Below are 16,956 nucleotides of genomic sequence, written 5' to 3' on the forward strand. Positions count from 1 at the left end.
TTTGAGAAGTAGCTTCCTATTCTTCTTGAACGGACAATGGTCTTGCATAGTTTGCATAGTTTTGCCTAGGGGGATGTTTCCAAGAGGTTAGACTCTATTCAGGTAGAAGAGACGTTTGTTGCTTAATAAAAGCTTTGTGGATTACTTAGCAAGCCTCGTCTTTTGCCTCGTACAGAAAGCAGGAGTGTTCTGAGAAACAGGACAGGTAGTGGCAAACACTTCTTTACAAAAGGGTATAATTCCATCATGCCTAAAAGAGGGAGTGGTGAGACTTTTACTAAAAAAAAAAAAACTTTTCTGAACTATGCTATAATGCATAATTTCTGGCCAGGTCTAATATTCCATTCTCTGGCAATGCTTCTGCATTGTTACCGCAGCTTCACTGGCTACTGGTCCCTTTCCAGGTACAATTCAAAGTCTTGGTTATGATCTATAAGCCCTAAATATCTTGGGACCAGACCATCTAAAATACTGCATGCTCCCATATGAGAAGGAGAGGCCTTCTCTCTGTCCTGCCACCATTGGAGGCACACTTGGGCCACAGCTAGACCTAAGGTTTATCCTGGGATCATCCAGGGTTCGCCCCTGCCTGAGCACTGGATCCCCTGTGTGTCACCTAGATGAACAGGTTTGACCCCTGGACAATCCAGGGATAAACCTTAGGTCTAGCTATGGCCTTGGTAGAAACATGAGAGAGGGCATTCTTAGTGTCCGCTCCTAGGCTCTTGATTATTCTGCCAAGGGAGGCCAGGTTGGCTCCGTAATTGTTGTCAGCAGGCAAAGGCATTTCTATTTAGGCAGGCTTTTGGTGTTTAAGCTGATTTGTTGCTGAACTAGTGTTTAACTGGAGAGTGTTGTTTATTTCTTATTTTTACTGATGTGTTTTTAATGGATTTGCTTTTATGTTTTACTTATGATTTTATCTTAAATTGTATTGTTGTTGGTGTCTTGAGTGCTACTTGTAATGGAAAAGTGAAATATAAATTGAACAAACAAATAAATCTATATATGTTAATTTCTAGTAATTCTTACTGCCATTAGCAGCCTTAGCAACAGTTTTATAAACCCATCAAACTTTAGTACAGGAGGGCAGAGTCACAGTGCCCTCCTATACTATAACCTCATAAAAGATACAAAAAAATATATACCTATAGGTACAAAAACTAGATCCCAAATATCTGTATCTCTATAGGTATCTTTTTCAGACATTAGAAAAGAGATATAAAATAGAATTGATTTTGATGTCAATTTCCTTAGAAAGAACATGAAAAACAACACTGTTGGGTAATACATTTTCAATAAAAAGAGGAAAGGAATATGAGACATTATACGTATTTAAAAAAATCAGACTCGCCAGACGATCGAATGTCATTGTTGATGCAGCTGGTATAAAATAAAGGCAAAGTAAATAAAAGCCACATCGATACTGAAATCCAAATATCTGCCTTTATAATAAAATATAATAACTGTCCATAATAAGCAGATGAAAAACAAATTTAGATCATTATTTTCTGCGTATCAGTTAACAAGTGCACCTTCTTAAGATCAGGGGTATCATCACTAGTAATAGTTCTATGGGCTGCTTCACAATTCCCTTTGCTTTAAATGGCATTTCTCTCCCCAATGCACCCATAATTTATGCGTCAGTCCAATATAGACATTTTTTTAGCCATCCCATCTTGTAGTACTATGTGGAACAGTCTCCAGTCTGCTTACTCACTGTTCCTTGCAAAAAGTTGGTGTAAATGATAAATATAAATATATATGTAAATCTTGTAACATATCTCCGTTTCCACCCCTTGCCTTTGGCTTTTCCTCATGTATCATATGTTAAATCAAACACATGAAATAAAAAAACATAGGTGTTTCCAGGGCTACGTGGCTACCAGTGGCAGTGGCTCAAACTGTAAAGAAAAGACACTGGGCCAGATGAGGGAACGGGGAAACTTGGAACAGCAAGCCTCTTTTGCCTAAGACAAGACAAAAGAAGAAGCAGTCACATCTGCTGCAGGTGGACCGTTGTCCTTGGATTCAAGGGAAGTTCTCCTAGTTCAATTCCTATTAGTTGTGAAAAGGAACTTCTATCCCTTATGAAATACAGAGAAGCCTCCGCTGGGAACATAATGGGCATGTAGAGATCGTTTATTCCAAGTGAATTCAAGTGGGAAAGCCCCCCACCCCAAAAGGCTTTTATTTAACATAAATGTGCTGTTTTTGGTCCACCGCCTACTTCCTTTACAAGGCACCTTTTGGCATTTGTCAATGCCTTCAATTACCTTGAAAAGCCAGGAAAGTGAAATAAAAATACTTCCCCTATTCTATGTTCCTTTCTGGTAGTTTGCCTCATGTGCTCCCTTAGGGACGCATGAGGGAAAACCTCTCTGAATAATTTATGGGGGCCTAGGCAGGAACAAGCTCCTACTTTGGAATGAAAATGTTGGGTATAAGCAGGGGATTATAACTCTTCTGCTAAACTCTATATGCAGCAGGAACAGGCATGTTAAGATGGCTTCTTAGTACAACAAAGTTACATTGAACAGACTAACCTGTAATAAAATTCTAATGGAACAGATAATTGTTTATTAATTTAATTTACAAAAGAAAACTTTGTGACAAGGCACTTTTTTTAAAAAAAAAGGTAGAGACCAACTCACTAATACAGTCTTGACGTCTGGAGGACCCCCTCCGACAAACACGACTCCAACTGGTTTGTCTTTTTCTGGACCACTACAAGCCGTTTTCTACACTCACTGAGCACCAAACTAGAGGTGAGGTTATTCATGTTTTCAGCCTCTGCATGGCTGATTTTTAAAAATCAAATAAAGAGCTGCCTCCCTCCCTCCCTCCCTTCCCCGCCCCCCAAGATTGGGATCATGGTGCTGGGGCAAGTGGGCTTTAACTCTTTGCAGGCCTGATGAAAATCAGGGTGGGGGTGTCCCAGAGTTTTCTATTTTCAATGGGAGGAAAGTTGCCACCAGTGTTGTAAAAACAGACAAGATAATGACTACAAAACACTTTAAGGGTGCCATCCTATGCATGTTTAGACAGAAAAAAATCCCACAACTCCCAGCATACCCTAGCAGCATGGACTTGTTTCTATCTAAACATGCATAGCAGTGCGCCTTAAAATGTGCGAAATGGCACATAAAAGATTATTACGAACACAAATGTCTCAGAAAACTATTCCCTTTGTCTCACACTGCTGTGCTATGAAAATGAACAGCTGCCTGAAGATCTGCGTGTCAGCCAAAACATGCTTCACTTATAATAATACAATGTAGTCTTAAAGGCAATTATGAGCACATGGTGAATGGAAAATATCACAGAATGAGAAAATAATGAAATTAAAGCTATAGTCTGAGAAATTAGTATGTTTAGTTGTTCTTAATTGGGGTGGGCTAGAGAGAAATAGCTCACTAACTAAATGAATGTAATGAATTACAGTTCCTAATTACATAAACAATGGCTTTCAAGCCTTCTAGATCCATGACCCACTATTGAATCTAACCTGTAACACAGGACCCCTTTTAATTTTGTATCTTATATTTTATTTATCTATTATCTAATTATGTCCTCTCTTCCCTTTCCCTCTTTCCAAAAGATGGTCATGGCACCACTGCGAAATATCCTATAAGTTGTGAGACTGTATGCCACCACTGATGGCTTAACAAACTTGAGATTCCCTAAATATTTGAGAATAATAATAATAATAATAATAATAATAATAATAATAATTCACATTTGAATAGTGTTTTCAAGTGCGCATTGCATTGTATAAGCTGGAACTTACCAATCTCTGCATGCTTTTGACATGCGTAGGGCTGATAGATAAGGCCTCTTCATACCACCGTTTGGCTTCATCGATATTTCCCCGAAGTTCTGCCACTTGACCTCTCATGTAGAGAACATTGTGAGACATTGGAAAGAGGTTAGCAGCTTCCTGAGTACATGCTGTGGCTTCTGCAGGTTTTCCAATTCCTATGTATACTTCAGCTGCGAGAAGGACAAAGAAGAAGAAATAGGAACAAATGATTTCCCCCTAATTAATATTTCCCCTCGTGCTTACTTACATTTTAACTTAGTTCTCCAAGGGAGCTTCCCACAGGCACAGATTTCTTTTCAATTGAACGTTACACTGCATTATATTCTTCATGAACTCTGAAGATTACTGCTTATAATGGTTTATAATGGTTTTGACAACTGTTCAAGCCCAGGACACATTACATATACAGTTTTCAAAACGTTTTTAAAGTGTTGTATCCTGCTTCGTGTAGATAGGACTCAGGTTTTGTGAATGCAATGGCATAAAGAACAGAGGTGGGAAAGTAAGCAGACATGCCTGGGTTCACTCTGAAAACAGATTTCAATTCCAGGACTGAGGCTTGGAAGAAATAAGGTGGTAACTTTGAGGCTCGACTTCTGCAATGTGCTCTACATAGGGCTACCTTTGTGCCTAGTCCGGAAACTTAAACTAGTTCAAAATACGGAAGCCAGGCTGGTCACCGGTACACCTAGGGGTGACCACATTACACCAGTTTTAAAATCTCTTCACTGGCTGCCAATTAGTTTCCAAGCGAAGTATAAAGTGTTGGTTATCACCTTTAAAGACCTACATGGTTTGGGTCCAGGCTACCTGCGAGATCACCTTCTCACATACAATTCGCCCCGCACACTCAGGTCCTCTGGGAAGAATTTCCTTTAGCCAGCCAAAACTAGGCTGACAGGTATTACCCAGAGGACCTTCTCTTCTGCTGCTCCCAGACTGTGGAATGGCTCGCCAGAGGAGATTCGTCAACTTAACAGTCTTTTAGCATTTAAGAAAGCTATAAAGACTGATCTGTACCAGCAGGCCTATCCAGTAGAATTTTAGTATGCTTTAGTATGCTTTTAGGATGTTTTTTTAGGAAGTTTTAACAATGTAAACTATGTTTTTAATAAGTATTTTATGTATTTTATATTTACTGTTGTTCCCCACCTCAATCAGGATGGAAAGGCGGGTAAGAAATATTTTTATTATTGTTGTTGTTGTTGTTATTATGGTGGGATAGTCATGCAGTCACATGCGTTGTTTCCAGCAAAAGAGAACAGCAACAACCCAGTCCCTGCTATTTCTCTTCTACAGAAATGCACCCATATGTAGAATATAATCTGCCCTTACAGGTACTGGTGGCTGGGGACTGGCTGGATTATTATTATTATTTGTTATTATTTATTGCATTTTTATACTGCCCAATAGCCGAAGGAAGATCCCTGGGCAGTTCACAAAAACTAAAACCATTCAAAATATAAAACAAGCAGTATAAAAACATGATATAAAATACACATTAAAAACTGATTAAAAACATACCATACATGATTAAAACATCTTTAAAACATCCTTAAAAACATCCTGAAAACATTCTAAAATCTCACTGGATAGGCCTGCTGGAATAGATCAGTCTTTATTGCTTTTTTAAATTCTAAAAGACTGTCAAATTTGGTCAACTCAGCTTGACCAGCTCCGTAATTCTAAAGGCAAAAACACCATTGAAAGCTTCCTTTCTGCTGGTATGACTCTCTTGGGTAGGCAGCCAGTCTCACGCAAAGGGGGCAGAGTATTTAGTTCCCATCCCATAGAGAAACAGAAGTAATTTGCCCTACATTTACACAACATGAAAATCCTTATATGCCTACTCTCTTTTAGGATTGGCTAGTGCGCTAGTGTATTAGTTCTTTCCCTCATTAGGTTAAAAAGTCCTACATGCTAATCAGGAAAAGTTTAAAAACCAGAGAAGGGACAGAATGAATTCAAAGAAGGGACTCCTGGCAGATCAAGGTTTTTGTTTTTTTTATCAGAGAGCAACGAAGAATTTTCCTGACATCTATTTGGACACAACACAATGGACCTGGAGCTGCTCCAAATCCCCCCAAACATATGGCGGACTGCATTTTGAAATGGCTTGAAATAAGAGACTCTTTTAAACCTTAGCACCATGCAGTGTGGAACTCATGGACCTGCAGGATCTTGCATTTTGCATTTTTAATGCTTTTTTCACCTTTGAAGTATTTTCTTTCTCTTATTTTAAATAGCATGCGAATTCTTATTTTCTTTATAATTAATTTTACTTTTTAATTACAATTCAGTACCTTGTGTTTTTCAAGCTATGTCTACTCATGACATTCCTCTGCACTGAGCCCTAGACAACTAGGAGGAGGGCTTTCTCCGCTGTGGCACCCCGGTTGTGGAATGAGCTCCCCAGAGAGGTCCGCCTGGCGCCTACACTGTACTCCTTTCGTCGCCAGCTGAAGACCTTTTTATTCACTCAGTATTTTAACACTTAATTTTAACTTAAATTTAAATTATACTGTTTTAACTCTGTATTTTAACCTTATATCAATTTTGCTGCGTGGTTTTATCCTGGTTGTGCTTTTTATATTGTATTTTGTATTTGTGTTTTTAACTTGTTGGTTGTTTTATGATGGTTTTAATTTTTGTGAACCGCCCAGAGAGCTTCGGCTATTGGGCGGTATAAAAATGTAATAAATAAATAAATAAATATTGGGGTTGTTTTAACTGAAGGATTTTCGTAATGTGTTCTAGAGGTTTCACTAAACTGGCAGATGGTAGCAGTCTTTTGAGGTTTTTATTCATTTTTGAATCTTTTGGTCAGAAAAACAGAGTGTGTGCTAGGTGTGTAAGGGGAAAACCCCAGTGTTCCCCCTACCCTACAAACTGTCAATCATGTGCGGGGGCCCAACCAGTCTTCTGGTCTGGATAAATGCTGGGTCATGTTTGTCCAGGTCAAACAGAAACAGAACCTAGGCTGAAGTCAGTTCTTTGCGAACTCCAAAATCCTTTTCAAAAACCATGGTCCTGGAACAAGAATATTCAAATAAAATGCATTAATTTGGATAATATTTCTTTGCAAATCCAAGATGGTTGGGCAAGTGGTCCCCTCTGAGTATTTTCAGAGTCCTGCCTCCGAACTCTGTCTGATCAACAGCTGAAAGCCTGCTGCAATACTTTCCTAAAATGGCTGAAACCAACGAAAGACATGATCTGAATCCCTGTGAATCATACCTCACTTCCTACACACACACACACACACACACACACACACACACACACACACACATCCAAGCAGTTAGCATGACTATCCAGAATCCTGGGTATCAGCTGTCTTTAGAAATGAAGCATGCTTAAGAGTAAGGATGAAGACGAGGACAGCTAGAAGACAGGGTAAAGGTATGAACCCATAATTACTTGGTTTGCACATAAGGCTAACCTATGATTTATTTAAACCATAGTTAATTCATGATTTTCCCCCAATGCAGGATTTGTCTGACTGACAATTAAACTACTGATTGATTGATTGCATTTTTATACTGCCCAATAGCCGAGGCTCTCTGGGCAGTGCACAATTAAAAACATAAAAATACAGTAAGTATACAATGAATTTAAAACGTTAAAAGCTTAAGAGTGCAATATAAAATCTGATAAATTATAGACCAGGGAAAGCCTGTGTGAAGAGGTGCATTTTTAGGAGGCGTTTAAAAGATATTACATTTTCCGCCTCCCGAACTGGACGAGGGAGTGTTTTCCAGAGGGTGGGTGCTGCTACAGAGAAGACCCGCTGCCAATGTTCTTCATGGCAACATCCAATTCGTTTCAGAAAGGCCAGTAGGACCTCCTCTGAAGATCGTAACTGTCGTCTAGGTGTATATAAGGAAGGCGGTCTGCTAGGTATGCTGCTCCCAAGTTATTCAGGGCTTTATAAGATAATAACATAACTTTGTATATGGCTTGGTAGCTAACAAGTAGCCAGTGCAGTTCTTTTAAGACAGGTTTTATATGAGCATGGGTTCTCTTTCTGGGTTGTTCGTGGTTAACAAACATGTTTGTTAGCACAGCCACATTCACACATTATGACAACCCAGAATTCAACAACCCACAGATTAAACAAACCATGGTTTATGTGTGAATACCTACAAACTGTTTAAGGGACTTTTAAAACACAATCAAAGTTTTGCACAATATCTACTTGTCTTCCACTGGTATGCATCTCTGTAATATAACACTATTGTTATGTTGCAACCGTGTTCCTTTTATAACTGCAATATTTTTAAGAATGTTTAGTTACTTTTAAAAAATGGGATTTTTGTTTTGTTTTTTCTTAAAATAAATGTTTCAAAGCTGTTCATCTCTCAGTATAGAGGAGAGTCTTAAAAACAGTTTGTGATATCATATGGGATGGGAAGGTCTGCTGTTCAAAGGGGCGTGGGGAGTGAAACATTCTAAAGGGCACCTGCAAGCCCTTGGGGATGCTTGAAGTAGTTGTTTTGGATCCCAGCCAGTAAGTAGAGTTTATTTTAACCAAATGTGTGAAGACATATTTTAACGTCTACGGAGAAACAGCAGATGAAGAATATAGAAAAAACTTAAAGATGTAATTCAGCCTTCCCAATAACTACCGTATTTCTTCGATTCTAAGACACACTTTTTTCCCTAAATAAACAGCTCTAAAAATGGGGTGCGTCTTAGAATCGATGGCGTCTTAGAATCAAAGAAATACGGTAATAATCGCCTCTAACCCTTCCCTGCACAGCAACATACATTCGCAGGAGAGATAAAAGGAAGAAAAAAGGGGAGTGGCTTAATCCTTAGCCCCCGCCTCAGGGCAATCACAGCAAGCAAGCAACGGTTTGTTGGTGTGGGTTTAAGCACACACCACATGCCCTGCCTGCTCTGTCTTGCCTGTGAATTGCTGTTGCACTGACCTTCCCGGCTCGCTGGAGCCGGCGCGAGACGGGAAGCAAGAGAGCAAAAGCCTGGCGCGAGGCCCCAGCCAAATGGGTGGGGCGCGAACCCTCTGGCAACCCAGAATTGGAGAGAGAGAAAGAGAGATCGGATGGGATCGCAAAACAAAACACACACACACACACAAATCCTGTCTAGGTAGAAATAGCGGAGGAGGCCACGAGACGAGGAGCCGCTCTCGCCTCTTTCCAAGAGAGGGGGCGGCAGAGGGTCTTGAGCACGTGACGGTCCTCGGACGGCGCCTATTGCTCTGCGCTCCAGCCGCTCTCCCCACCCCGCGTGCAATCGCGCAGGGGTGGGCTCGGCGCTTTTGGGAGAGCGCGGGAAAATCGAGCTGTATGTTACCATCCTTTTTCTGTAAGGCTAGAGTAGAAAAGTGGCTGTGAGGAATGCTTAAGGAGGAAGCCAGTTATGTTGGTAAAGTGTGTGTCTTTGTTCGTATTTCTTCGATTCTAAGATGCCCTTTTTTCCCAAATAAACATCTCTAAAAATGGGGTGCGTCTTAGAATTGATGGCGTCTTAGAATCAAAGAAATACGGTACATAAAAACATCACACACACCCATAAAAGCGTAAGCTAATTTTGAAGTCAATGTTTAAGTAAGTTACAGTCAGGCTATTGAATGAAATGCCTTGCGCTATGGCTCAGATAGATAGTAAAGTCTATCATCCAATGAGTTATTTATTAATGTTTAGGGTCATACAATCTGTTTCAGTAGACACTTCCAGGCATTTTCTCTCTCTCAAATTTTGTTTGATATAATTCGCATAAATACCACTTTAAACTACCTCAGTTCTCACAGAAGCAGTAAAGTGATCTATTAATTCCCTCTTCTATTTACCTGTACCTTAATAACTATACCAGCACCTACAAAAAACAATAATTTAAGCACAGTCAGAAATTTTATTTCTTTTCTTCTCCCCTTAGGATATTAAAACTGCTTCCATACTAAGATGCTTAAATAGGTGCTATTTAATTATCAACATGATACTAATAAGCTAAGGCCACCAAAGGGCCATTCATTATGTATTACATGGACCTTTATTTATTAATTCAAGGAAATGTATATTCTGCTCTTCCATTGTATTCACAGTGGCCAGGGCACTTTGGAACAAAAATGAGCGCCAATTTTGGTGAAAAAGCAGGAGATAAATAAAAATGAATAAAATAAATAAAGCTACACTTCCCTGCCTTACCCCCACGATGGCAGGTCCTCTCTGCCATCCCCAAATATCAGGAGACTCACCAAAGTGGCACTCCATGGAATGCCAACAGTGGTGACTCTAGCATTAAAGGCACAGCTCTCTCTCTCTCTCTCTCTGATCACGGGAAGGGCGGGGAGGGGAGGTAAGGGGGAGAGAGAGAGAGGGAAGTTAACTTCAGGGGAGCCGGTAGAGCAAGGAACCCAGGTGAGATTGATGGTCTGGCTGCCCAAGTATGCAACACAAGACAGGAAAGCACGGTACAAAAATCCACCTGAAACAAACCCAAATATCCAATTCAAATTCAGGCAGAGGATAGCAGAGTCTGTGAGACTCATGCGATCTCATGGCTACCACCATATTGGATTTCCATACAGAAAACAGAATATGGTAAACTTGTTTTAAAACACATATTACTATACCTCCATTAATATTTCTTTTAGTATACTAAATCTAAATTAATTCTAGAGTGTACTATAATAATTTCACATCCATAAATTAATCTTAAACTATCAGAGACTGTACAGGCAAACTGGCTACTGGTCCGTTTCCAATCACAATTCAAAATGACCTACCAAGCTCCACATGATTTGGGACCAGGTTATCTGGAATATAGTATAGTATTCTCTCCTATGAGCCTGCCTGGGTTTTATGCTCTTTGGAAAAGGTCATTCTCTCGGGCCTGCCAACACCTGAAACAACTTTGTGGGGGGCTCCACAAGGGACCTTTGCAGCGTCTGCTCCAAGGTCTTGCCCTGCTAGCAGGCACAGATAGACCTTTTCAATAAGCTGACTTGTTACGGCCAAGCAATTGATTTAAATCATTTCTATAGATTTTATTGCTGTGTTTTACCTTGCCTTGTTTTTATGTTTGGCACTTTATTGCTGTTTTATTGTATTTTGTCGTATTTTATTGCTGGGAGCCGCCCTGAGCAGCATTAGGTAGAAAGGCAGGATATAAAATTTACAATCTTTGGTTGAATGCCATTGTCTCAGGCTTGAAATAAGCCTCAAGTCTCTGAGGTGTACAGAAAGACAGCTTCTATGAAGGAACTGCTCTTCCATATAAAAAGACGGGTGAAGTGCCGGACGACTGGAAGAGGTCTATTGTTGTCCCTATCTTCAAAAAGGGCAAAAAGGAGGAACCTGGGAACTACAGGCTAGTTAGTCTGACATCAATCATTGGGAAATTTTTAGAGCAGGTTATAAAGAAGTCAATCTGCGAGCACCTTGAAAATAATGCAGCGATTACAAGAAGCAAACATGGATTTGTCAGGAACAAATCCTGCCAGACTAATCTGATCTCATTAAGGTAGCCCCTTCCAACTCTACTATTCTATGATTCTTCGATCGGGTAACCTCCCTTGTAGACTGTGGGAATGCTGTGGACATAATATATCTTGACTTCAGTAAAGCTTTTGACAAAGTACCACAAGACATTCTAATCAGCAAAGTAGCTAAAAGTGGGCTAGATGGAACAACTATTAGGTGGATTCACAGCTGGCTACAGAATTGGACTCAAAAAGTGCTTATCAATGGTATCTTCTCAAACTGGGGAGAGGTAACAAACAGGGTACTGCAGGGCTCAGTCGTGGGCCCAGTGCTCTTCAACATTTTTATGAATGACTCAGACGAGGAAGTGCAGGGAATGCTTATCAAATCTGCAGATAACACAAAATTGGGTGGGATAGCTAATACCCTGGAAGACAGAAACAAATTCAAAGTGATCTTGATAGGCCGGAGCACTGGGCTGAAAATAGCAGAATGAAATTTAATAGGGATAAATGCCAAGTTCTAAACCAAATGCACAGTTACAAGATGGGGGATACTTGGCTCAGCAATACTACAAGCAAGAAGGATCTTGGAATTGTTGTAGATCACAAGCTGAATCTGAGCCAACAGTGTGATGTGGCTGCAAAAAAAGCAATGCTATTTTGGGATGCATTAATAGAAGTATAGCTTCCAAACCACATGAGGTTACCCTCTATATGGCACTTGAGTATTGTGTCCAGGGCACCACACTTCAAGAAGGATGCAGACAAGCTGGAGGGGATTCAGAGGAGGGCAACAAGGATGATCAGGGGTCTGGAAACAAAGCCCTATGAGGAAAGACTAAAAAAACTGGGCATGTTTAGCCTTGAGAAGAGACGACTGGGGAGAGACATGATAGCACTCTTCAAATACTTGAAAGGTCATCAGATAGAGGATGGCCAGGATCTCTTCTCAATCATTCCAGAACGCAGGACATGGAATAATGGGCTGATGTTACAGGAACCCAGATTCTGGCTGGACATCAGGAAAATCTTCCTGACTGTTAGAGCAGTACGACAATGGAACTACTTACCTAGGTAAGTAGTGGGCTCTCCCACCCTACGGGCATTCAAGATGCAGCTGGACAGCCATCTGTCAGGTATTTTTAAGGTGGATTCATGCACTGAGCAGGGTTTATTTATTTATTGCATTTGTATACCGCCCCATAGCTGAAGCACTCTGGGTGGTTCACATAAGATAAAAACACTTAAAAACAATATCCAAAAATTAAAAACCACAAAAACATGCAAAATGCACGTACATTTAAAACCACTATAACAACTTTACAAACAATGAGCCTTATAGGACTTGATGGCCTTATAGGCCCCCTCCAACTCTACTATTCTATGATTCTACCATGATATTTAGCTTCTCAAAACTACTGGACATGCCCAGCAACTTCCACCAGTTCATAACAGACACCACAGGAAAAGCACAGAAAATATGACCTCACTGCAGGCTAAAAAAGCAGTTTCATCTCTGTAAGCTCTAATTCAAGAGCGAACTGTTAATTTGGAGATATTTAAACAGGTGTACTACGTAGATAACACCTCGTCCTATAACATCTCCTCCAGTGCTATTACTCTGGTTAAAATTGGACCTCCTATCTTTAAGTTAGGAAAAAAGGTGGGATATCCAATCACTGATCCCCTATGCCATGTCTGGGAACTAGGGCTCTCCTGTCTAAGTAGATCCCATGCTTTGCTTGCTCTATGCAAGAATGTATTTTTCCCTCTGCGATAAAACATAATTAACAAAATGTTTTGCTATATAGAAAGCTTTTTTTTAAAGATCCAGATGTTTTATAACCTAGTACCATAAGCTGCTCTAATTTATTTGTATCAAGCAAGACATCACACTGCACAGGTTTGTAATCCTAATCTCAAAGCCTAATTCAGGTTTGAGGCCAAGTGTATTCTTTCTTTCCCTACATATAACATTTCAGAAAGCAGACCAAGACTGGAAAGCTATGTCCACTTACTTCAGAAAAGGTAATTTAGCAGATAATTGTAAACTTCCTGCAAAACGTTTGTATAAATATTGAAAATAGATGAATAGATACTATTGATTACTTCTCGTTCATTTTTTATCCATCCTTCCTCCAAGGTGCTCAGGGCAGTGTACATTTCCCCACCCTTATATTCTCACATCAACCCTGTGACATAGATTAGGACAACACGAACTTCATGAATGACCGGGGATTAGAACCTCAGTCTCCCTAGTCCTACCTTGACTGACACTCCATTCTCTACGTGATATTGACTAAACATAAAGTAAACCTTGTGAAGGACATGGGGCCTTGCTGGCTTGCTGGCTGTACTGGCTCTTTAACTGTATTATTCTTTCTTTTCTGTATCTGTTCTGGTATGTGTTGTGTAGCTATGATAGTATGTTAGGTGGGGGTGGGAGTGTGGAACTCTCGGCGCTGAGACTCCAAGGTCAGGTTGGGCCTCTCTCCTGCAGGTTATCTCCCTGGTCATTAGGATAATTGGGTTCAGTTCTGAGAAAGAGGGTGAAGCCCTCCCTATGAGGGGAGAGTTGTTAGGAGCCAGGCAGAGCTGGGGTTGGTTCAGGGAGGTCATGGGGCCTTAAATTCCAAAAGGGGATAAAAAGGGTATCCTGTTTGGGATGAGCATCTACTGTTCTGGTTTTGGAGGAAGAACACCCAAGTCAGCCTAGGATGGCTGCTCGGAGTAAGCTAGGGTCTTTTGTTTATTTTAAATGTCTGGATTTCCTGAGACAAGGCTAGCTGCTTTTATGGCCGGGGGTGGGTTGTGTGTTTGAAGGTTTTAGATGGAGCCTTGGCTCCTTGTACATTATCCTTTTGTCGTCCTTCCTTTGATTCCCCTCCCTTCCCGTCCTCTTTTCCCCCCCCTCCCCCATTTGCTGCTACCTCTGACCAAAACTTCACGTGTTAGTTTTAGCTGAATGGTGTTAAACTTGTTTTGGCCCTTAGCTGAGTGTGTGTGTTTTATTCCAGGAATCTCTGGCTCATCCTGGTTGGGAAGAGGGCTAGGGCGAGGGGTGGCCGGGGAAGATAGGACGTTTGGTCCGGGGCCTACCTTGCAGGAAGGTTGGATTGACTCCAAACTTCGTCTACAAACCTAAAGTAAATATGCATCGATGGGTCTGTTTGAAGTAAAGCAGATGAGCTAATCCCACATGACATATCCGTTGCTCGGTGTACTAGTTCCGATTGCAAGCGAGGGATCACATTTGTTCCCCCACATAAAATACTCTTTAGAAAACTAAGATATTGCTGAAGGTGTTAACCTAGCACCTTGTCATACTAGTTTTCTATGTGGGGACAGTCTTTTATGTAGGGGAAGCGTTAATAGATTTGATCCCTAACTTGTTGTCTAAAATGATACAGCCCAGCAACAGTTACATTATGAGGGGCTGCTGCTTACCTGGTTTAATAATAAATAAATAATAATAATAATTTATTTCTTATCCGCCTCTCCGATTGGATCGAGGCGGGGAACAACAACAAGCATAAAATACTGGTATACACTGTTTAAAACATCCTAAAAGCATCCTAAAACACACTAAAAATATCCTAAAATTCTACTGGATAGGCCTGCCGGAAGAGATCAGTCTTGATAGCTTTCTTGAATGCTAAGGAGGTTCGCTTGGCACCTACATTATATGCTTTTAGACGCCAGGTGAAGACCTTTTTATTTTCCCAGCATTTTAACAGTCTATAAATAAATTTTAATTTGGTGTTTTATATTGTATTTTATATTATGGTTTTATCCTGTTGTTTTATACTTTGAATGGTTTTAATTTTTGTGAACCGCCCAGAGAGCTCCGGCTATTGGGCAGTATGGAAATGTAATAAATAAATAAATAAATAAAAGACTGTCAAGCTGACGAGTCTTCTCCAGTAGGCTGTTCTACAGCCTGGGAGCAGCAGAGGAGAAGGTCCTCTGGATAACAGCTGTTAATCTAGTTCTTGCTAGCTGGACATTTCAAAGTACTTCTAACCCAACTTCTCAAAATCAGCATCAACAACTGAAGTCAGTACAACAGTACACAGCACTCCTGCCAATTCCACGAGTTTCTCCTCCTGCCGATTCCATGCACAAACAAGACACACGGCTTGCACAATGGAGATTCAATGCCTCCTCATTTCTGGATTGTGACTTCTGCTGATCTGTTCCAATACAGAAATGAGCATTTCCACTTGTTTCTGTTTGCTCCTGGAAGCACTAAATCTCTGTTGCGAAAGTGGTGAGTCTCGCCTGCAGAGCAGAATTGGCCCTGTTGAACATTGCCCATTATCTGTACTACCCAAACTTCAAGAAAATCCATCCATCCATCCGTCTATCTATATTCAAAATAGTTTGCTCCCCAAAGTAGTTTTAGTTATTGTTATCTCCTTTTGGACTTTTGAATAACACTTAAAAAGACATAATTTCAGACGGCATTTAACTTTTTGCCTAAAATGGTTGGAGATGCCCCAGTCCCAATTGCACATTTCCACTATAATGTCAGATTAAAGTTCACCAAAACAATGTCACCCTTAATTTTCAATGAGAGACTTTAAATTTCCATGACTTAACACAACCTGAGGAGTGGTTGGGAAGGGTGGGGGAGTCAACTTTCTGACAAGGTTGTTAAATACTAAATGCCATCCTCCCCTAGACTGCTGTTTCATAAATTAAACATACAATGTTCTTGTCTTGAAATGTAACAAAATGCCACATTTTGAATAAATGTCCTTAAAAGCTCGGCTTTTAGCTGACATACAATAAAACATTCCGGCCGGCTGAATGCAATGAATACAAATTCCTGTAGCTAATGAGCAGGAAAAGAAAACAGCAGCTGTGCCCCATTACCTGCATGAAGCCAGATTTGAGCCAGAGTCATCCAAGGATGCAGTGGACCTTGCTTTGGAGTGCTGCTCTGCAAGGATGAAGCAACTTCAGACAGTGCCTGCTCCACTCTAGAGGCTGCTATTGATGTTGCATGCACTGAACCTGCGGAAGTAATAAAAAATAATTTATATCGGTAGAAGGTTGGGGGGAGAGAGAGAATTGGACTGTCACATGCTGTTTTCAATTCTTCATCTTAACTCTGTACAACATAAAGATGTTATCAACATCTATGCTCCAGGGCATTTGTCAGGTTATTTTTTGTGATTATCAGAATGTTAGTGTTAGTGAACCTGCATTAAAATCTCTATTTTACTACTAGCGGAAATGACAGATGAGATTGGAGCAGCCACTGCAAAACACAAAGCCTTCAAACGTCAGTTGCAGATATATAAGTTCTATGTACACGCACAAAAGCTCTGAGACCGAAGGAGATTTGGAATGACGCTACATGATGTAACTGCTCTACAATGCTAGTCATTGCTGCATTTTCTTTTCAAGAGGGGTAATTAGAAGACTATTTTTAAGGATAATAAGAGACAGACTAAAATAACCTAATACACATGGAATGATCTCAACATTTCCCTGAACAGAAGCCAATTAAGCTGCACTGAATGTAAAGTTCACTTAATCACCAATATTAACAGATGGAGAAGTGAATGGACATTCCCCCTTCATCCCAAATGGAGTTGCTAGAATCAAGAAAAAACACTCATCTGTGGGTATTATACTCCAAGTTTTTCCCTTGATAATTTCCTATATGGTACTA

At 40.4% G+C, this 16,956-nt stretch overlaps 1 protein-coding gene across 5 annotated transcripts in view; it reads right to left on the reverse strand.

Annotated features, from left to right (window-relative positions):
- The window catches only part of TTC7B (tetratricopeptide repeat domain 7B), a 128,489-nt gene that overhangs the window by 22,687 nt on the left and 88,846 nt on the right, over window positions 1-16,956 (reverse strand). For all 5 annotated transcript variants that reach the window (XM_063117966.1, XM_063117968.1, XM_063117967.1 and 2 more), the window contains 2 exons: window positions 16,152-16,292; window positions 3,791-3,993 (listed from right to left, as the gene is read on the reverse strand). In XM_063117966.1, coding sequence (XP_062974036.1) covers window positions 3,791-3,993; window positions 16,152-16,292 — 344 coding nt within the window. The remainder of the gene's footprint in view (window positions 1-3,790; window positions 3,994-16,151; window positions 16,293-16,956) is intronic.

Source organism: Elgaria multicarinata, chromosome 2 (assembly GCF_023053635.1).
Source record: "Elgaria multicarinata webbii isolate HBS135686 ecotype San Diego chromosome 2, rElgMul1.1.pri, whole genome shotgun sequence".
NCBI classification, from domain to species: domain Eukaryota; kingdom Metazoa; phylum Chordata; class Lepidosauria; order Squamata; family Anguidae; genus Elgaria; species Elgaria multicarinata.